Source organism: Cricetulus griseus, chromosome 4 (genome assembly GCF_003668045.3).
Source record: "Cricetulus griseus strain 17A/GY chromosome 4, alternate assembly CriGri-PICRH-1.0, whole genome shotgun sequence".
NCBI lineage: Eukaryota > Metazoa > Chordata > Mammalia > Rodentia > Cricetidae > Cricetulus > Cricetulus griseus.
The window spans coordinates 184,432,018-184,445,073 of NC_048597.1; the positions used below are offsets into that span (position 1 = coordinate 184,432,018).

The following is a 13,056-nucleotide window of genomic DNA, read 5'->3' on the forward strand; positions in this document are numbered from 1 at the left end:
GTGTCGCCCAAGCCCACAAGTGCACCAGTCCTGAGACTGTTGCAATAACCCTAGACACTTCCCTTGTTCTACCCAGTAAATTCCCTACCTTGAAACTCCTTCAGGTCCTTCCCGCTCCACCTGACACTCTTTGCTTTTGTGTCGGAACGGGTCTCTTGGTGATTTGGGGGTTAAGAATTTGGGCACAATATTATAAGTCAGGCAGGTCTTAGGAGTTAGCTGGTCAATCACTCTAACCTATTTGGCACAATTCAGGTCAGTTTTTTGCTCCCTCCCCCCATTGAGACAGAATTTCACAATGTAGCCCTGGCTATCCTGAAACTCATTCTTGTAGATCAGGCTGTGATTAAAGGTGTGCATGACCATCCTTTCCTAAGAGAGACTGTCTTAAAAGATCAGGGAAGGATGTTACTGTCGTAGCATCTGTATGTATGTGTATGTATGCAGAGACACATACAGACATGTGTACCCATGAATATCATAAGCACAAAGAATACCTATAATTAACACAGCTATTTAAAATTAGAGTTAGAAGTGACATAGTCTCAGCACTGGAAAACTGATGCAGAGGATCACAAATTCTAGACTAGCTTAGTTTATATAGTAAGTTCTAGGCCATTAATGTCTATGTAGTGAGACTTGTCTCAAACCACCTTCTACCACAAAATTTGTGTTTTGAGTACCCAAACTGATTTGGATTGAACCACATGGCAGGTGCATTTGAAGCAGTTGCTCTGTCACTAAGTCACATCATACCCTCTAAACCCTATTTATATTAGCCTGTAAAGCAATATATGAAATTAAAAAAATAATATATTTAACTTATGTGTATTGGTGTGACGATGTCAGATTCCCTGGAACTGGAGTTACAGTTAGTTATAAACTGCCATGTGGGTGCTTGGAATTGAACTAGGGTCCTCTAGAAGAGCAGTCAGTGCTCTTAACCGCTGAGCTAACTCTCCAGCCCAGCAATATATAAAAATTTTAAAGAGGAGGAGCTGGGGGCTGGAGAGATGGCTCTGTGGTTGAGAGCACTGGCTGCTCTTGCAGAGGGCTAAGGTTCAATTCATGGCATCCACGTGGCAGCTCACAACCACCTGTTCCTCCATTTCCAGGGGATTTGATGCCCTCTTCTGACCCACAGACTCATTATGTAGCAAGCAGATATACACACAGGCAAAACAATCATGTAGTTGCTCAGTGGTTGAGAGCTCTTGCTGCTCTTGGAGAGGACCCAGGTTAGATTCCCAGTACCCACATGGTGGTTTATAACCATCTGTAACTCAGTTCTAGGAGATCCAGCCTCCATGTACACTAAGCCTGCATGTGAGATATATGTGCAGGCAACACACACACACACACACACACACACACACACACACACACACACACACACACACACTTAGACAATTTTCAGAAGGAAAAAAAAACCTCACAAAACTTCTCAGGCTGATCTTGAACTTAAAACTTAAGCTCAGGCTGGCCTTAAACCTACTTCTCTCCCTCAGCCTCCTGGATAGCTGGAGTTACAGGCCTGAGCTTAGCGTCAGAGTCTGGGCAGTGAAGCAGGTGGAGTTTTCAAGGACAGCCCAGCAGCACTTGGTTTTTACCTACCTCAGCCTGTGGTCCGCTTGGAATCACAGAACTGTGAGATAACAGTGCCCGCATTCTTCTCCCTCATGTCTAATTCTAGAAGATAAGGAAATGGAAACCCTGCCTTCTGTATAGTAAAATGTAGCTTCTTAGGAACAATGTAGTGGGGTGTCATCATACTAGGTAACTTGTAGTTGATGAGGAAAGTTTAGCCTTGTGTTACTCTTTTTTATTTTTCCAGACTGGGTCTCAATGTGTTGCCCTTGCTGTCCTATAACTCACTCTGTAGACCAGGCTGGCCTCAAACTCGCAGAGATCCACCTGCTTTTGTCTCCTGAGGGCTGGGATTAAAGGCATGGGCACCACTGCTGGAATAGTTCAAGATTGTTTTTGTTTATTTGTTTTGTTTTTGTTTTTTGAGACAGGGTTTCTCTGTAGCCTTGAAGACTGTCCTGGCACTCACTCTGTAGACCAGGCTGGCCTGGAACTCAGATCTGCCTGTCTCTGCCTCCCAAGTGCTGGAATTAAAGGTGTGAGCCACTACCACCTGGTTAGCACAAGCCAGTTCTTAAGGATAATACATAGAAGGAATCTCTCCTACCCTTGAAGCTCTCAGGAAACCAACAGAATTTATGGAGGCTGATGGTTAAGGAAGCCTGCCTGCCTCCCACCCTTCTGTCTCTTTCTTCCTCTCCCTCCCCCCTTTGGAGTATCTTACTGTCTATCCTAGGCTGACTTACAGTTGGTAGCCTTCCCACCTTCAGCTTTCCTAGTGCAGCCTCCGGGTATTGAAGAGTGCCATGCATGGCTGTCCAGGAGTCTTGGGAAGGTCATTGCAAACTAGCTATTCTTGGAGCAGAACAGAGGGTGGGGCAACTTCTGACTTGTAAAGGAGTGTCTTGTACACTGCATTGGCTGGAACTTACTGTGTAGCCAAGAGTGACCTTGAACATCTGATGTTCTATCTCCACCTCAAGTGCTAGGATTATAGGTAGTTCAAATGGTGCTGGAAATCAGCTCCAGCTAGACATGCTTCCAGCTGAGCTGTATCCTAGCCCCTGGATGCAGCTTTGTTGGAACCACAGCCTTCAGATTGGATCTGACACTTTCATAGTGTCTTCAGTGCCAGAAGCTAGTGGATTGGATTCTCAAATCATGGCATGGTGGTGCAAGTCAGTAATTCTACCATTCTGGAGACAGAGGTAGGGGAATTGAGAGTTCAAGACTAGCCTGTGCTAGCTAGAGTAGGGTGAAAGTGTGAAAGCTTGATCCCAACTAGCTCTTAAAACTTACATTAACCTGTTAATATTAATCTACAGTCCACCATGTGGCTTGTTACCTCTCTATATTATCTGTGTCTCCCTGGTGAATTCCCCTTCTCTTCTTCCCAGAGTTTCTATATCTTCCTGGAAGTCTGGCCTATCATCTAATTAGTCATTAAGCCAATCAGAAGGCGCCTTGGCTGAAATACATCTTCACAGTATACAAAAATATTATCCCACAAAAGATTTCAGGCATTCTTTGCCCTTTAGATCTGACTTCTGTTTGCAGCAGCACAGCTTTGCAGGTTGCCTTGGCTTAGGAGGGGTTTCCAGGAGCAGTTTGGTTTATTCTTACAGGTGTAGGGTCATATGCCCAGTATGGAAAACCTCTGGGTGTTGTCTAGTTGGAGGTTTTATGGTGTGTCATGTAGAGTTTTTACAGACATTTAAAAAATGTCCCAGGCTGGAGAGAGGGCTCAGGTTTAAAGCACTTGCTATTCTTCCAGAGGTCTTGAGTTCAATTCCAGCAACCACATGGTGACTCACAACCATCTATAATGAGATCTGGTGCCCTCTTCTGGCATGCAGGCAGAACACTGCACACTAAATAAATAAATAAATAAATAAATGAGTAAATCAATCTTAAAGAAAAATAAAAAATGTGTCACATGTTTTACTAAAGTTCTTGTATTTATAGACCTGAAAAATGTCTGAAAATTCCAGCGACAGTGACTCATCGTGTGGTTGGACTGTCATCAATCATGAGGTATGTTCTCTGATACATTGTTAGCAGTGACAGAACTGCTTTATGGAGGTCAGTGTTTTTTATATTGAAGCCATGGGTTCCTTTGTGTATAGTTTGGGTGTTTTCCCCAGCATATTGAACGTGGCTGCTAAAATACCATTGAGCTACATACAGTCCTAGTCTTTTTTTTTTTTTAACAATAACAACAAAAACTTTGAGATAGGGTCTTACTAAGTTGCCCTAGGTGGCTTTGGAATCTGTGTGGGGCTCAGGCTGATCATCATGAACTTGGGATCTGTGTCTCAGCTTCAGAGCCTGGGATGAAAGGCCTGTGCCAGCACACCTAGGGTTTGGAATTTTTGTTTGCTTGTTTTGGTGGTTTTGAGAAATTAGTCTCACTGTGTAGCTTTGGATGGCCAGAATTGGCCTTGAATTCCCAGCAGCTCTTCCAAGTGCCAGGATTATAAATGTGTGCTAGTATGGGTGGCTTTTGTTTTGTCTTTGAAAAAGTCTCGATCTGTCATGTAGACTGGCCTGAAACTCAAGGCAGCCTTCCTGCCTCAGTTTCCCAGGTGTATTAGAGGCATGAACCATATCCAACCTCTTTTCTTTTTTTTCTTATGTGAATTGTAGGATTTACTAAGAAAAAGTACATGTTGTATTAACATGTGTGGAGGACAACAGTTTGTAATCAAGAGAGAGAGCTTCCCTAGAGAGTGGCATCTAGGATTTTGGATACCCTGCTGAACACTGCAGTCCAGCATCTTCTGCATTATTCTAGCCCATGTTCATTAACCTTTTTTGTTGTTGTTGTTGTTGTTGTTGTTGTTGTTCATTTTTCAAGACAGGGTTCCTCTGAGTAGTCCTGGCTGTTCTGGAACTCACTTTGTAGACCAGGCTGGCCTCGAACATCACATTCCTGGTACCAACTTCTGTCTTAGGGTTTCTTTTGCTGTGAAGAGACACTGACCATGGCAACTCTTATAAAGGAAAACATTTAATTGGGCTGACTTAGTTTTAGAGGTTTAGTCTTTTATTGTCATGGTGGGAAACAGGGCAGTGTGCATACAGATATGGTGCTGGAGATGGAGCTGAGAGTTCTACATCTTGATCTGCTGGCAGCAGAAGGAATCTGTGTGCTGGGCATAGCTTGAGCATTTATGAGTCCTCAGAGCCCTTCCACACTGTGACACTTCCTCCAACAAGACCACACCTGCTGCAACAAGGTTACAGCTCCTAATTGTGCCACTCCCTATGTTCTAAGTTTTCAAACATGGGGGCTATGACCTATTCAAACCTCCACATTCTATTCCCTGGCCACACTGGCTTGTAGCCATAATGCAAAATGCATTCAGTCCATGTCTAAAGGTCCAAAGAGGGGGGCTGACAGTTCTTCCAGAGGAACCAGGTTCAATTCTCAGCAACCACATAGCAACTCACAGCTGTCTGTGACTCCAGTTCCAGGGGACCTGACACCAATGGCAAAACATGAATGCACATTAGAAAAAAATCCAAAGAGATACCCCTCTGTCTCTGCCTCCCCTGTGCTAGGATAAAGAGGCATGTGTCACCACTGAGGACTTCCCTGAACTTTGAGGTGTTGACTTTATTATTTGTCAGGCTCTGCCCTTTACAACTACATTCTTAATGTAAATTTTAAGGCCTTTGTGGTACATTCTTTTCATTGTCTTTTTTGGGGGATGGAGGGCAGATCCGCATATTACAGTGAATTTAGGATAACCTCTAAATTACCACACAGTCCAGGCTTGACTTCCTACTTCTAATCCTCTTGCCTTGATTTCTGAGCACTAGAATTAAGAGTACCCAGTAGTCAGTGTTCTCTCTTAAAAAAAATAATATGTATGGTATTTTGCCTGAATGTATGTATGTCTTTGTACCATGTATGTACAGTGCTCTTGGAGGCCAGAAAATGATGTGGGATTCTCTGGGACTGGAAATACAGAAATTCGAGTCACCATGTGGATGCTGGGAACTTAACCTGGGTCTCTGGAAGAGCAGCCAGTGTTCTAAACTGCTGAGCTATCTCTCCAGCCCAATCAGCCTTTATTTTTTGTTACTGTTTTTGAAGACAGGATCTAGTTGTGCTTGATGTGTAGCTTACAGTGTAGTCAAGGCTGCACTGAATGTAGTCACAAAGCCAGTTTTGTAATGAGGAATGATGCGCATACAGTGAGTTGTGTAATAGAATGTTATAAACATTGATTTATTCCTCCCACTGGTGATTGTTTTCAGTATAGAAGTCATAAGAACAGAAACCATAGATAGCATCAGTCCAGCCTTACTTGTTCAGATTTGAGTAGTCTCATCAAGTTTCCTGTTTGTTTTTAGGATTTTATACCCACTCTTCTATTAAGTCCTTCTAAGTCCTTCTCTTGCTTGCTAAGGTCTCTTGGCTATATTTTATCTTTCTTTTCATTACTCTTATTCTGATTTAATCCAGAACTTCCATCCTATGCAGTCTGCAAACCGGATGTAATTTGCCGGAGCCTCCATTTTGCTGCCAGTGCAGGCAGTCTTTTAAAATTTTTTTTATTCATATATGTATTGGTGCGCACCATGTGCACACAGTGCCTGAGGATGTTAAAACAGGGTATTTGTTCTCCTGGGACTGGAGTTACAATTGTGAGCCACCCTGTGGGTACTGGGAATCAGACCTGGGTCCTCTTAACTCCTGAGATATCTCTCCAGACCCATAGTACAGATTCTTAGCACTCAGAGTTTGGCTTTTAGCCTCTGAGCCATCTCTCTAGAACCATGGGAAGATTATTTGGCCAAGTAGCTGTTGGGTTTATCTTTTGAATAATATTTAATTTGTTACCTGATGTAAAAATTAACCTTCTGTTATGTTCATTCTGTTTGTATTCACCTGACATGAGCTTGAAGCTTATGACTGCATTCTGCAATTTCCCTCCTGCAGGCCTGTGTGTTGAACAAAACCAATCAGGATAGATGATGTTTATAGTGTGGTAGCATTAGAGACTTTTCTATATATCAAATCAAATCCAATACCTAAATTAATAGTTACCACTCTCCCCTAGGGTTCTGATGTAGAGATCATGAATTCTGCCACAGCCAGTGACAACTGTGAACTGACTCTAGAATGTTCCTCATTAGAGCAAGAGGAACTGCAAGTTCTTCATGTGGGGACTGGAGGTGGCGGTAAGTTAAGTTCCATTTCTTTTTCTGGGGCTGAGGGTATCATTCTTGATTGCCATTGGAATGGTCTTATCCTAGAATGTTCAGTGGGCTTGTGGGAAGCTGGAAACCTGCCAGCAGGTATCTGCGAATAGTTAGAAGGCTGCTGACACCTGAGAGCCATTAATGAGTTACATTCCTTGTGTGAAATTGTCCCCTCACACTTTCTAGTAATTGAAATTTGTTGGCAAGAGCAGAGTGATTGATGGTATGTAGGTCATAAAAGTAAAGTGTTTTCAAAGAAATAATGCTATTGATCTTGGTTTTATACCAGAAAGCATCGCAAACAGCATGTTATCGGTGGAGGAGACTAGGTTGTTATCAGTGGGAGAAACCAAGTCGGCAATTGAGGTAAACTTTTATTTTGTTCATGGATGTTTGATAAGGACTGTCCTTCTGTTTATGGCTAAGCATTCTGTTCCTACCTAAATTACAAGAAAATTTAGTGGAAAAAAAATCAGTTAATTTTAAGGTTAAAGTTAACTTCTGCTGGACAGGACAATAAGCAAGTGCCTTCCCCTAGGTTACTCTCACAGAACCAATTGTGACTAGAAGATGAGTTAGTGTTCTGTTTAAAGAACTATTCTTTTTTTGGTATTTTGAAACCGGGTTTCCTTGTGCAGCTTTGGAGCCTATCCTGGAACTGGCACTGTAGACCAGGCTGGCCTTGAACTCACAGAGATCTGCCTGCCTCCTGAGTGCTGGGATTAAAGATGGGTGCCACCATCGCCCAGCTAAAGAACTACTCTTTTAATCTATATTGTGATTGATTTTGGAAATTGATTTCATTCTTGAATTACAAATTCAGATTTTCCTGAGTGAATGTGTAAAATGAAAGTTAACTTTTACATTTGATAACAAGTTAAATATTGTCTGTTGGAGTTGCCTTTTGAATAAAGTCACTTGGCTAGATAATCTTTCCCTAGTATTTTAGTTCCTTGGTGCTGAAATTGGGTGACATAAAGAAAAATAATTCGTTTCTGGAAGGGCACCAGCCTAAATTGTAATGAATTTAGGGACATATTCAGACTCTAGTGCCTAGCATAGCTGTTGAACCAGACAAGTTTAATCAGTTTGTCGCTTGCTCTGTGGTTATAGCACGGAGCTGGTGAAGGACTGTTGAAATGAGGGAATTCTTGGGATCCTGTGATTATGGAGGGAGCTGAGAAGTCTCTTAAACTTTTGAAGCTCAGTGGGTGAAAACAGGAGTCTCATCTAATTCTTAGCATTATGGATGGCTTTCAGGTTCCAAACTAAAGTGAGTCTGTGTTTGCATAATACTTTACTATTAGATAGAAATCATTTCTTTAAGGGCTAGGGGAGGTGTTCAGGGGTAGATCTGGAGCATAGTGTGTGTAAGGCCCTGGGCTCCATCCCCAGCACTGAAAAGCAAAGGGAAGGGGAGAAGGAATAAAACTAGGTGTCATATATTTTGAACTGCCCATAAAATCTGTTCCTTAGGTGGAGGAGGCAACTTCCCCTGAAGACAATATGTATCTCGGAACTACTAGTGATGATTCTGATATTGTTACACTTGAACCTCCTAAGCTGGAAGAAATGGGGAACCAGGAAGTTATTATAAAAGAAGCGCCCAACTCCGAAGACTTTAACATGGGTTCTTCCTCCAGTAGCCAGTACACCTTCTGCCAGCCAGAATCCGGTAGGAGTTGTTGTTGCAGCGAACCTCTGACATTTGATTTAATGGCTTGTTTTCTAGCTCCAGCTATCAAAATGATTTCTCTGAAATGCAAGAGAACTCTCGGTAAAGTTTGTTACAGTGTCTGCCTGGCCTTTATGGCTCGGTTCAGTGTTCTTTCTTAGATACATTACTGTGGGAGGGGGTGGATCAGGGATTAATCGCACATTCTAGGTAAACTTACTCTGCCACATTCAGTTTATTAAGTCTCAAGTCCTCAAAAGATGCATTTGGCCTTTGATATTTGGTTGATATATATCTATATAGATATATATAGATATATATAGATATATATAGATATATATAGATATATATATAGATATATCTATATATATCTAGTATACTCACTGTGTAGCTCAGGCTGGTCTCAGCTTTGGCAGCAATTGTTCTGCCATTCCCAGCTTCTACAATTTGTTTGTTTTGTTTTGTTTTGGGTTTTTTGTTTTTGTTTTCAAGACAGGGTTTCTCTGCATAGCCCTGGCTGCCCTGGAACTCACTGTGTAGACTAGACCAGGCTGGTCTCAAACTCAGATCTGCCTGCCTCTTCTTCCCCAGTGCTGGGATTAAAGATGTGTGCCACCGCTGCTCCAACTCCACTGCTGCTTCTACAATTCTTCTTTTTTAAAATTGGTTTATTGATTATGTAATAGTGTTCTGCCTGCAGGCCAGAAGGCATCAGATCTCATTATAGATGGTTGTGAGTCACCATGCGGGTGCTGGGAATTGAACTCAGGACCTCTAGAAGAACAGCTAGTGCTCTTAGCCTCTGAGCCATCTCTCCAGCCCCTACTTCCACAATTGTTTTTTTTTTAATTATATACTTTTATTCATGTGCATTGTATTTTTGCCTGCATGTATGTTCATATAATTGTTGGATACCCTGGAACTGGAGTTGCAGACAGTTGTGAACTGTCAATGTGGGTGCTGGGAATTGAACCTGGGTCCTCTGGAAGAGCAGCCAGTGCTCTTAACCATTGAGCCATCTTCCCAGCCCCACACTTCCACAATTCTTAACCTCAGTTTTCTGAATCTATAGTATTTTTCTTTTTCTTTTTTTTTTGGAGCCTATCCTGGCACTTGCTATGGAGACCAGGCTGGCCTTGAACTCACAGAGATCCGCCAGCCTCTGCTTTCTGAGTGCTGGGATTAAAGGTGTGTGCCACCAACACCTGGCTGTAGTATCTTTCAATGTGACACAAAATGCTTAGACATAAAGTTCCTGGAAAATGAATCAAACAATATTTCTCATTCCAATTGAAGATAATAACATGCCACATTGTGTTTCTTGCTTTTTTTGTTGGTTTGTTGTGGGATAGGATCTCACTCTCAAGTCCACCCTGTCTGTCCTGGACCTCACGGTGTATTCTTGAATAGTCTTAAATTTGTAACTGTCTTCAGCCTCAGTTGCCACTATGCAACCACACCCTCTGTCTCCATGTAACACCATGTCTGACACTGTGTGCTGTGAAAATTGTTAGGGAATGGTGATAAAGAGAAGCCTGAGCCAGTGGTAATAGTTCAGGCCTTTAATCCCAATACTTGGGAGGCAGAGGCAGGCTGATCTCTGAGTTAGAGGCCATCCTGGTCCTGGTCTACAGAGTGAGTTCCAGGACAGCCAAGGCTACACATAGAAACCCTGTCTGAAAAAACAAAAACAAAACAAAACAAAAGCCTGTGCCTAGCAGTGGTGGTACAAGCCTTTAATCCCAGTACTTGGGAGCAGGGGTAGGTGGATCTCTGAGTTCAAGATCAGCCCAGTCTATAGAGTAAATTCCAGGACAGGCTCCAAAGCTACAGAGAAAAACCTTGTCTCAAAAAACGAAAAAGGGAGTCTGTGTGTGTTCAGAGCAGAGGAATTTTTTTGAATACTTTAATCCATACTTTGTTGAGCCCGAGATATAGATGACTGACTATTTATAGAAGGTTAGTCCAGTTGACCTTAAAATTCAGCAAATACCCAGGCCTTCCCACTCTTAGAGTGCTCAGGTTCCTCCAGCTCAGCAGGGCAGCACTTGATTGGAGTTTTTGTTGAATTTTAGAATTCCATCATGTTCACATAGTTTCTCCGATATCATATATTTACTTACCCATTTATTATTTTCTGCCTCTGGCTTAAAATGCATGGACTCAAGTAGGAGTATAGCCTAAGGGCTTGGTTACAGAACAGTCTACACATTGTTGGTGGGAACTTGCACCTCTAAGCCCAGGATTCTGACTTGATTTCCTCTTGAAAGATCTGAGAATGTTTCAGAATTAGTTAACAGAAATATTAAGTCCCCCCCCCCTTTATGTTCATTTTTTGTTTGTTTGTTTATTTGAGACAAGGTCTCACAGTGTATTCCTGACTGGCCTGGAATTTGCTGTTGACCAGGTTAGCCTCAAACTCAGAGATTGGCTTGTTTCTGTCACTTGAGTGCTGGGATCAAATGTGTGTGCAACCATGCCCAGTTTAAGCATTTTAAAAAACCCATTGTAATCCTAATGTTTAGAAAAGATAAATCTTGAGCTACATTGAAAATGCTATACAGAAAAAAAAAATTAGCCGGGCGTTGGTGATGCACACCTTTAATCCCAGCACTCGGGAGGCAGAGGCAGGTGGATCTCTGTGAGTTCGAGGCTCCAAAGCTACAGATAAACCCTGTAAATAAATAAATAAATAAATAAATAGATAAATAAATAAACAGATAAACCAATAAATAAATAAATAAATAAATAAAAATAAAAATAAAATGCTATACAGCCAGGCACCATTGGATGATTTAATCTCAGTTGCTTGGTTCTGTTCTCTCCCATTCTTTTTTTCCTTACAGCTTTTCAGCTTCATGTTTTTGTATGATTCTAGTAGGTACACAGCTTTCGTTTGTTTAAGCCTTCCATTGACCATCCTTCTCAGAAGGCAAAGGCGGTGGCTGTAGAGAAGTCCCAGTTGTGTATGTTTCTAAAGAGACAGTCATTGGTTTTAATCTCACAGAGATTAACAGTGTTAACAGATGAAAGTTGTATTTTCAGGTTTTTCCTTTATTAGCTACAATAAAGCTTTATACATTTTTTTTCCTGTTTATTCACAAAAGAAAGGTGGTGGGAGAAGCTGTGGAAGATCCCTGAATGCATCAGGGGATGGGATGATCCACTGAAACTCCGTGTTCCTAGCCAGCTCGCTCTCCAAGGTGGCGTGACAGATGCGAGGGTCTTCTCAGCTGGGCCTAGTACATTTACTATTGCGATGCTGAGTGCTTTAGAGAGTCTTGATCCCAGAGCTCCCATAAACAGGCTGGCCGAGCTTACTGCATGCCTCCGCATCCCTTGCTGCTTGGATCGTGGGCCAAGATAGTGTCACTATTCCGTGTATGAGTTTAAGATGCAAGCATTAGGTAGTTAATCCCTTAATATCTGTAGGGTAGGTTGTTTATATATGTATTGATACATGAAGGTGTGGAGACTTTTTTTAGGACATTTAGAGAAAAGTTTGCTGTTAAATTTACTTACTGTGATTCTGTCAGAAAGTGACTTTAGTGCCCCAGCAATGATCTGAATGCCTTTATATTATGCAATGCTTGACTTAAATCTTCCTTTCTCTTTTTATCTAAGAAATGTACCTCACAGCTAAGGCAATGCCATCTTGGGAAAACCAGTAATCAAGAATAATCAGACCCGTGCTGGGCCTGAGGTTCATGACACAGTGATTCTTTCTCTCGGTGGCCCCGTGCCACTAAGCATTAGGCTATATGATGGTGTGTCTTTGCTGTCATGTGAATAGGAACTGAATCCTCCACACTTGATCTTTAGAAAGCATTGCCTGATGTAGATAGACCCAGCTTTCCTGTGGCATGGACAGCCTGTTTTCTGTAAGGCTGGCATTTTTGGTGCATGAGTGTGTATGGTTTTGGAGCTTGGTGTTGAATTCAAGTCCACATCTTACCCTTCCTTCTAACTGGCCGGTAGAGATCACTACCCAGTGCTCATCAAAACGTGGAACAGAGTGAAGTGACATGCAAAAAGCTGCTAGTAGTATTTTCAGGGGAGTGTTCCTGGAGTGGAGTTTTTGTGGGCTTTTCCTTCCTCAGTTTGTCCTTTATTATCCTTTCCATGAAGCAGCAGCAGCAGATTGAGCCTTAGCACCGGGGAGAGCTGTTGTGTCGCTTCCTCATGCTGACATATTTACTAGAGGGTAAAATCAACAGACTTCTGGTAAGAGTGGCAGTCGAAGGGAAGGGCTCACCTGACTTCAGGAACCCGTGTCAAACTGTGGTTGGTGCTTTGGACCTGCATGGTGGGATAGGGACCTGGAAGACCTATTTATTGTACCAGACCAGGAAGTACTTACAAGTACGTCCTGTCCCTTCACATAGCTGTGAAATTTACTTAACGGAAATTTACTTAATGGAAATGTTTGTTTTGTCTGTAAGACTGAACTAGACTACAAGAATGAGTAACTGCTCTAGATCTTAAGGTGAGGAAGGACAGAGCTTTGGGAAGAGCTGGAGGAGGAGCCTGTCAGGCATAGGCAGGGGTAACCCTTGTTGAACTACAGTCAGTCTGTTTGG

The 13,056-nt window shown here is 42.2% G+C and overlaps 1 protein-coding gene and 1 non-coding gene across 5 annotated transcripts in view; both read left to right on the plus strand.

Annotated features, from left to right (window-relative positions):
* Ccpg1 (cell cycle progression 1) overlaps positions 1-13,056 on the plus strand; it is a 57,762-nt gene that overhangs the window by 8,068 nt on the left and 36,638 nt on the right. For 3 of the 4 annotated variants that reach the window (XM_027411166.2, XM_035443802.1, XM_035443803.1), the window contains exons 2-5: positions 3,553-3,621; positions 6,660-6,780; positions 7,091-7,167; positions 8,278-8,476. In XM_027411166.2, coding sequence (XP_027266967.1) covers positions 3,562-3,621; positions 6,660-6,780; positions 7,091-7,167; positions 8,278-8,476 — 457 coding nt within the window. In that variant the 5' untranslated portion in view covers positions 3,553-3,561. The remainder of the gene's footprint in view (positions 1-3,552; positions 3,622-6,659; positions 6,781-7,090; positions 7,168-8,277; positions 8,477-13,056) is intronic. The other variant, XM_035443801.1, reaches the window with a different exon arrangement.
* Mir628 (microRNA mir-628) lies at positions 12,649-12,748 on the plus strand. Its single transcript, NR_105257.1, has one exon. It is a non-coding gene; the product is annotated as a microRNA mir-628 (primary transcript).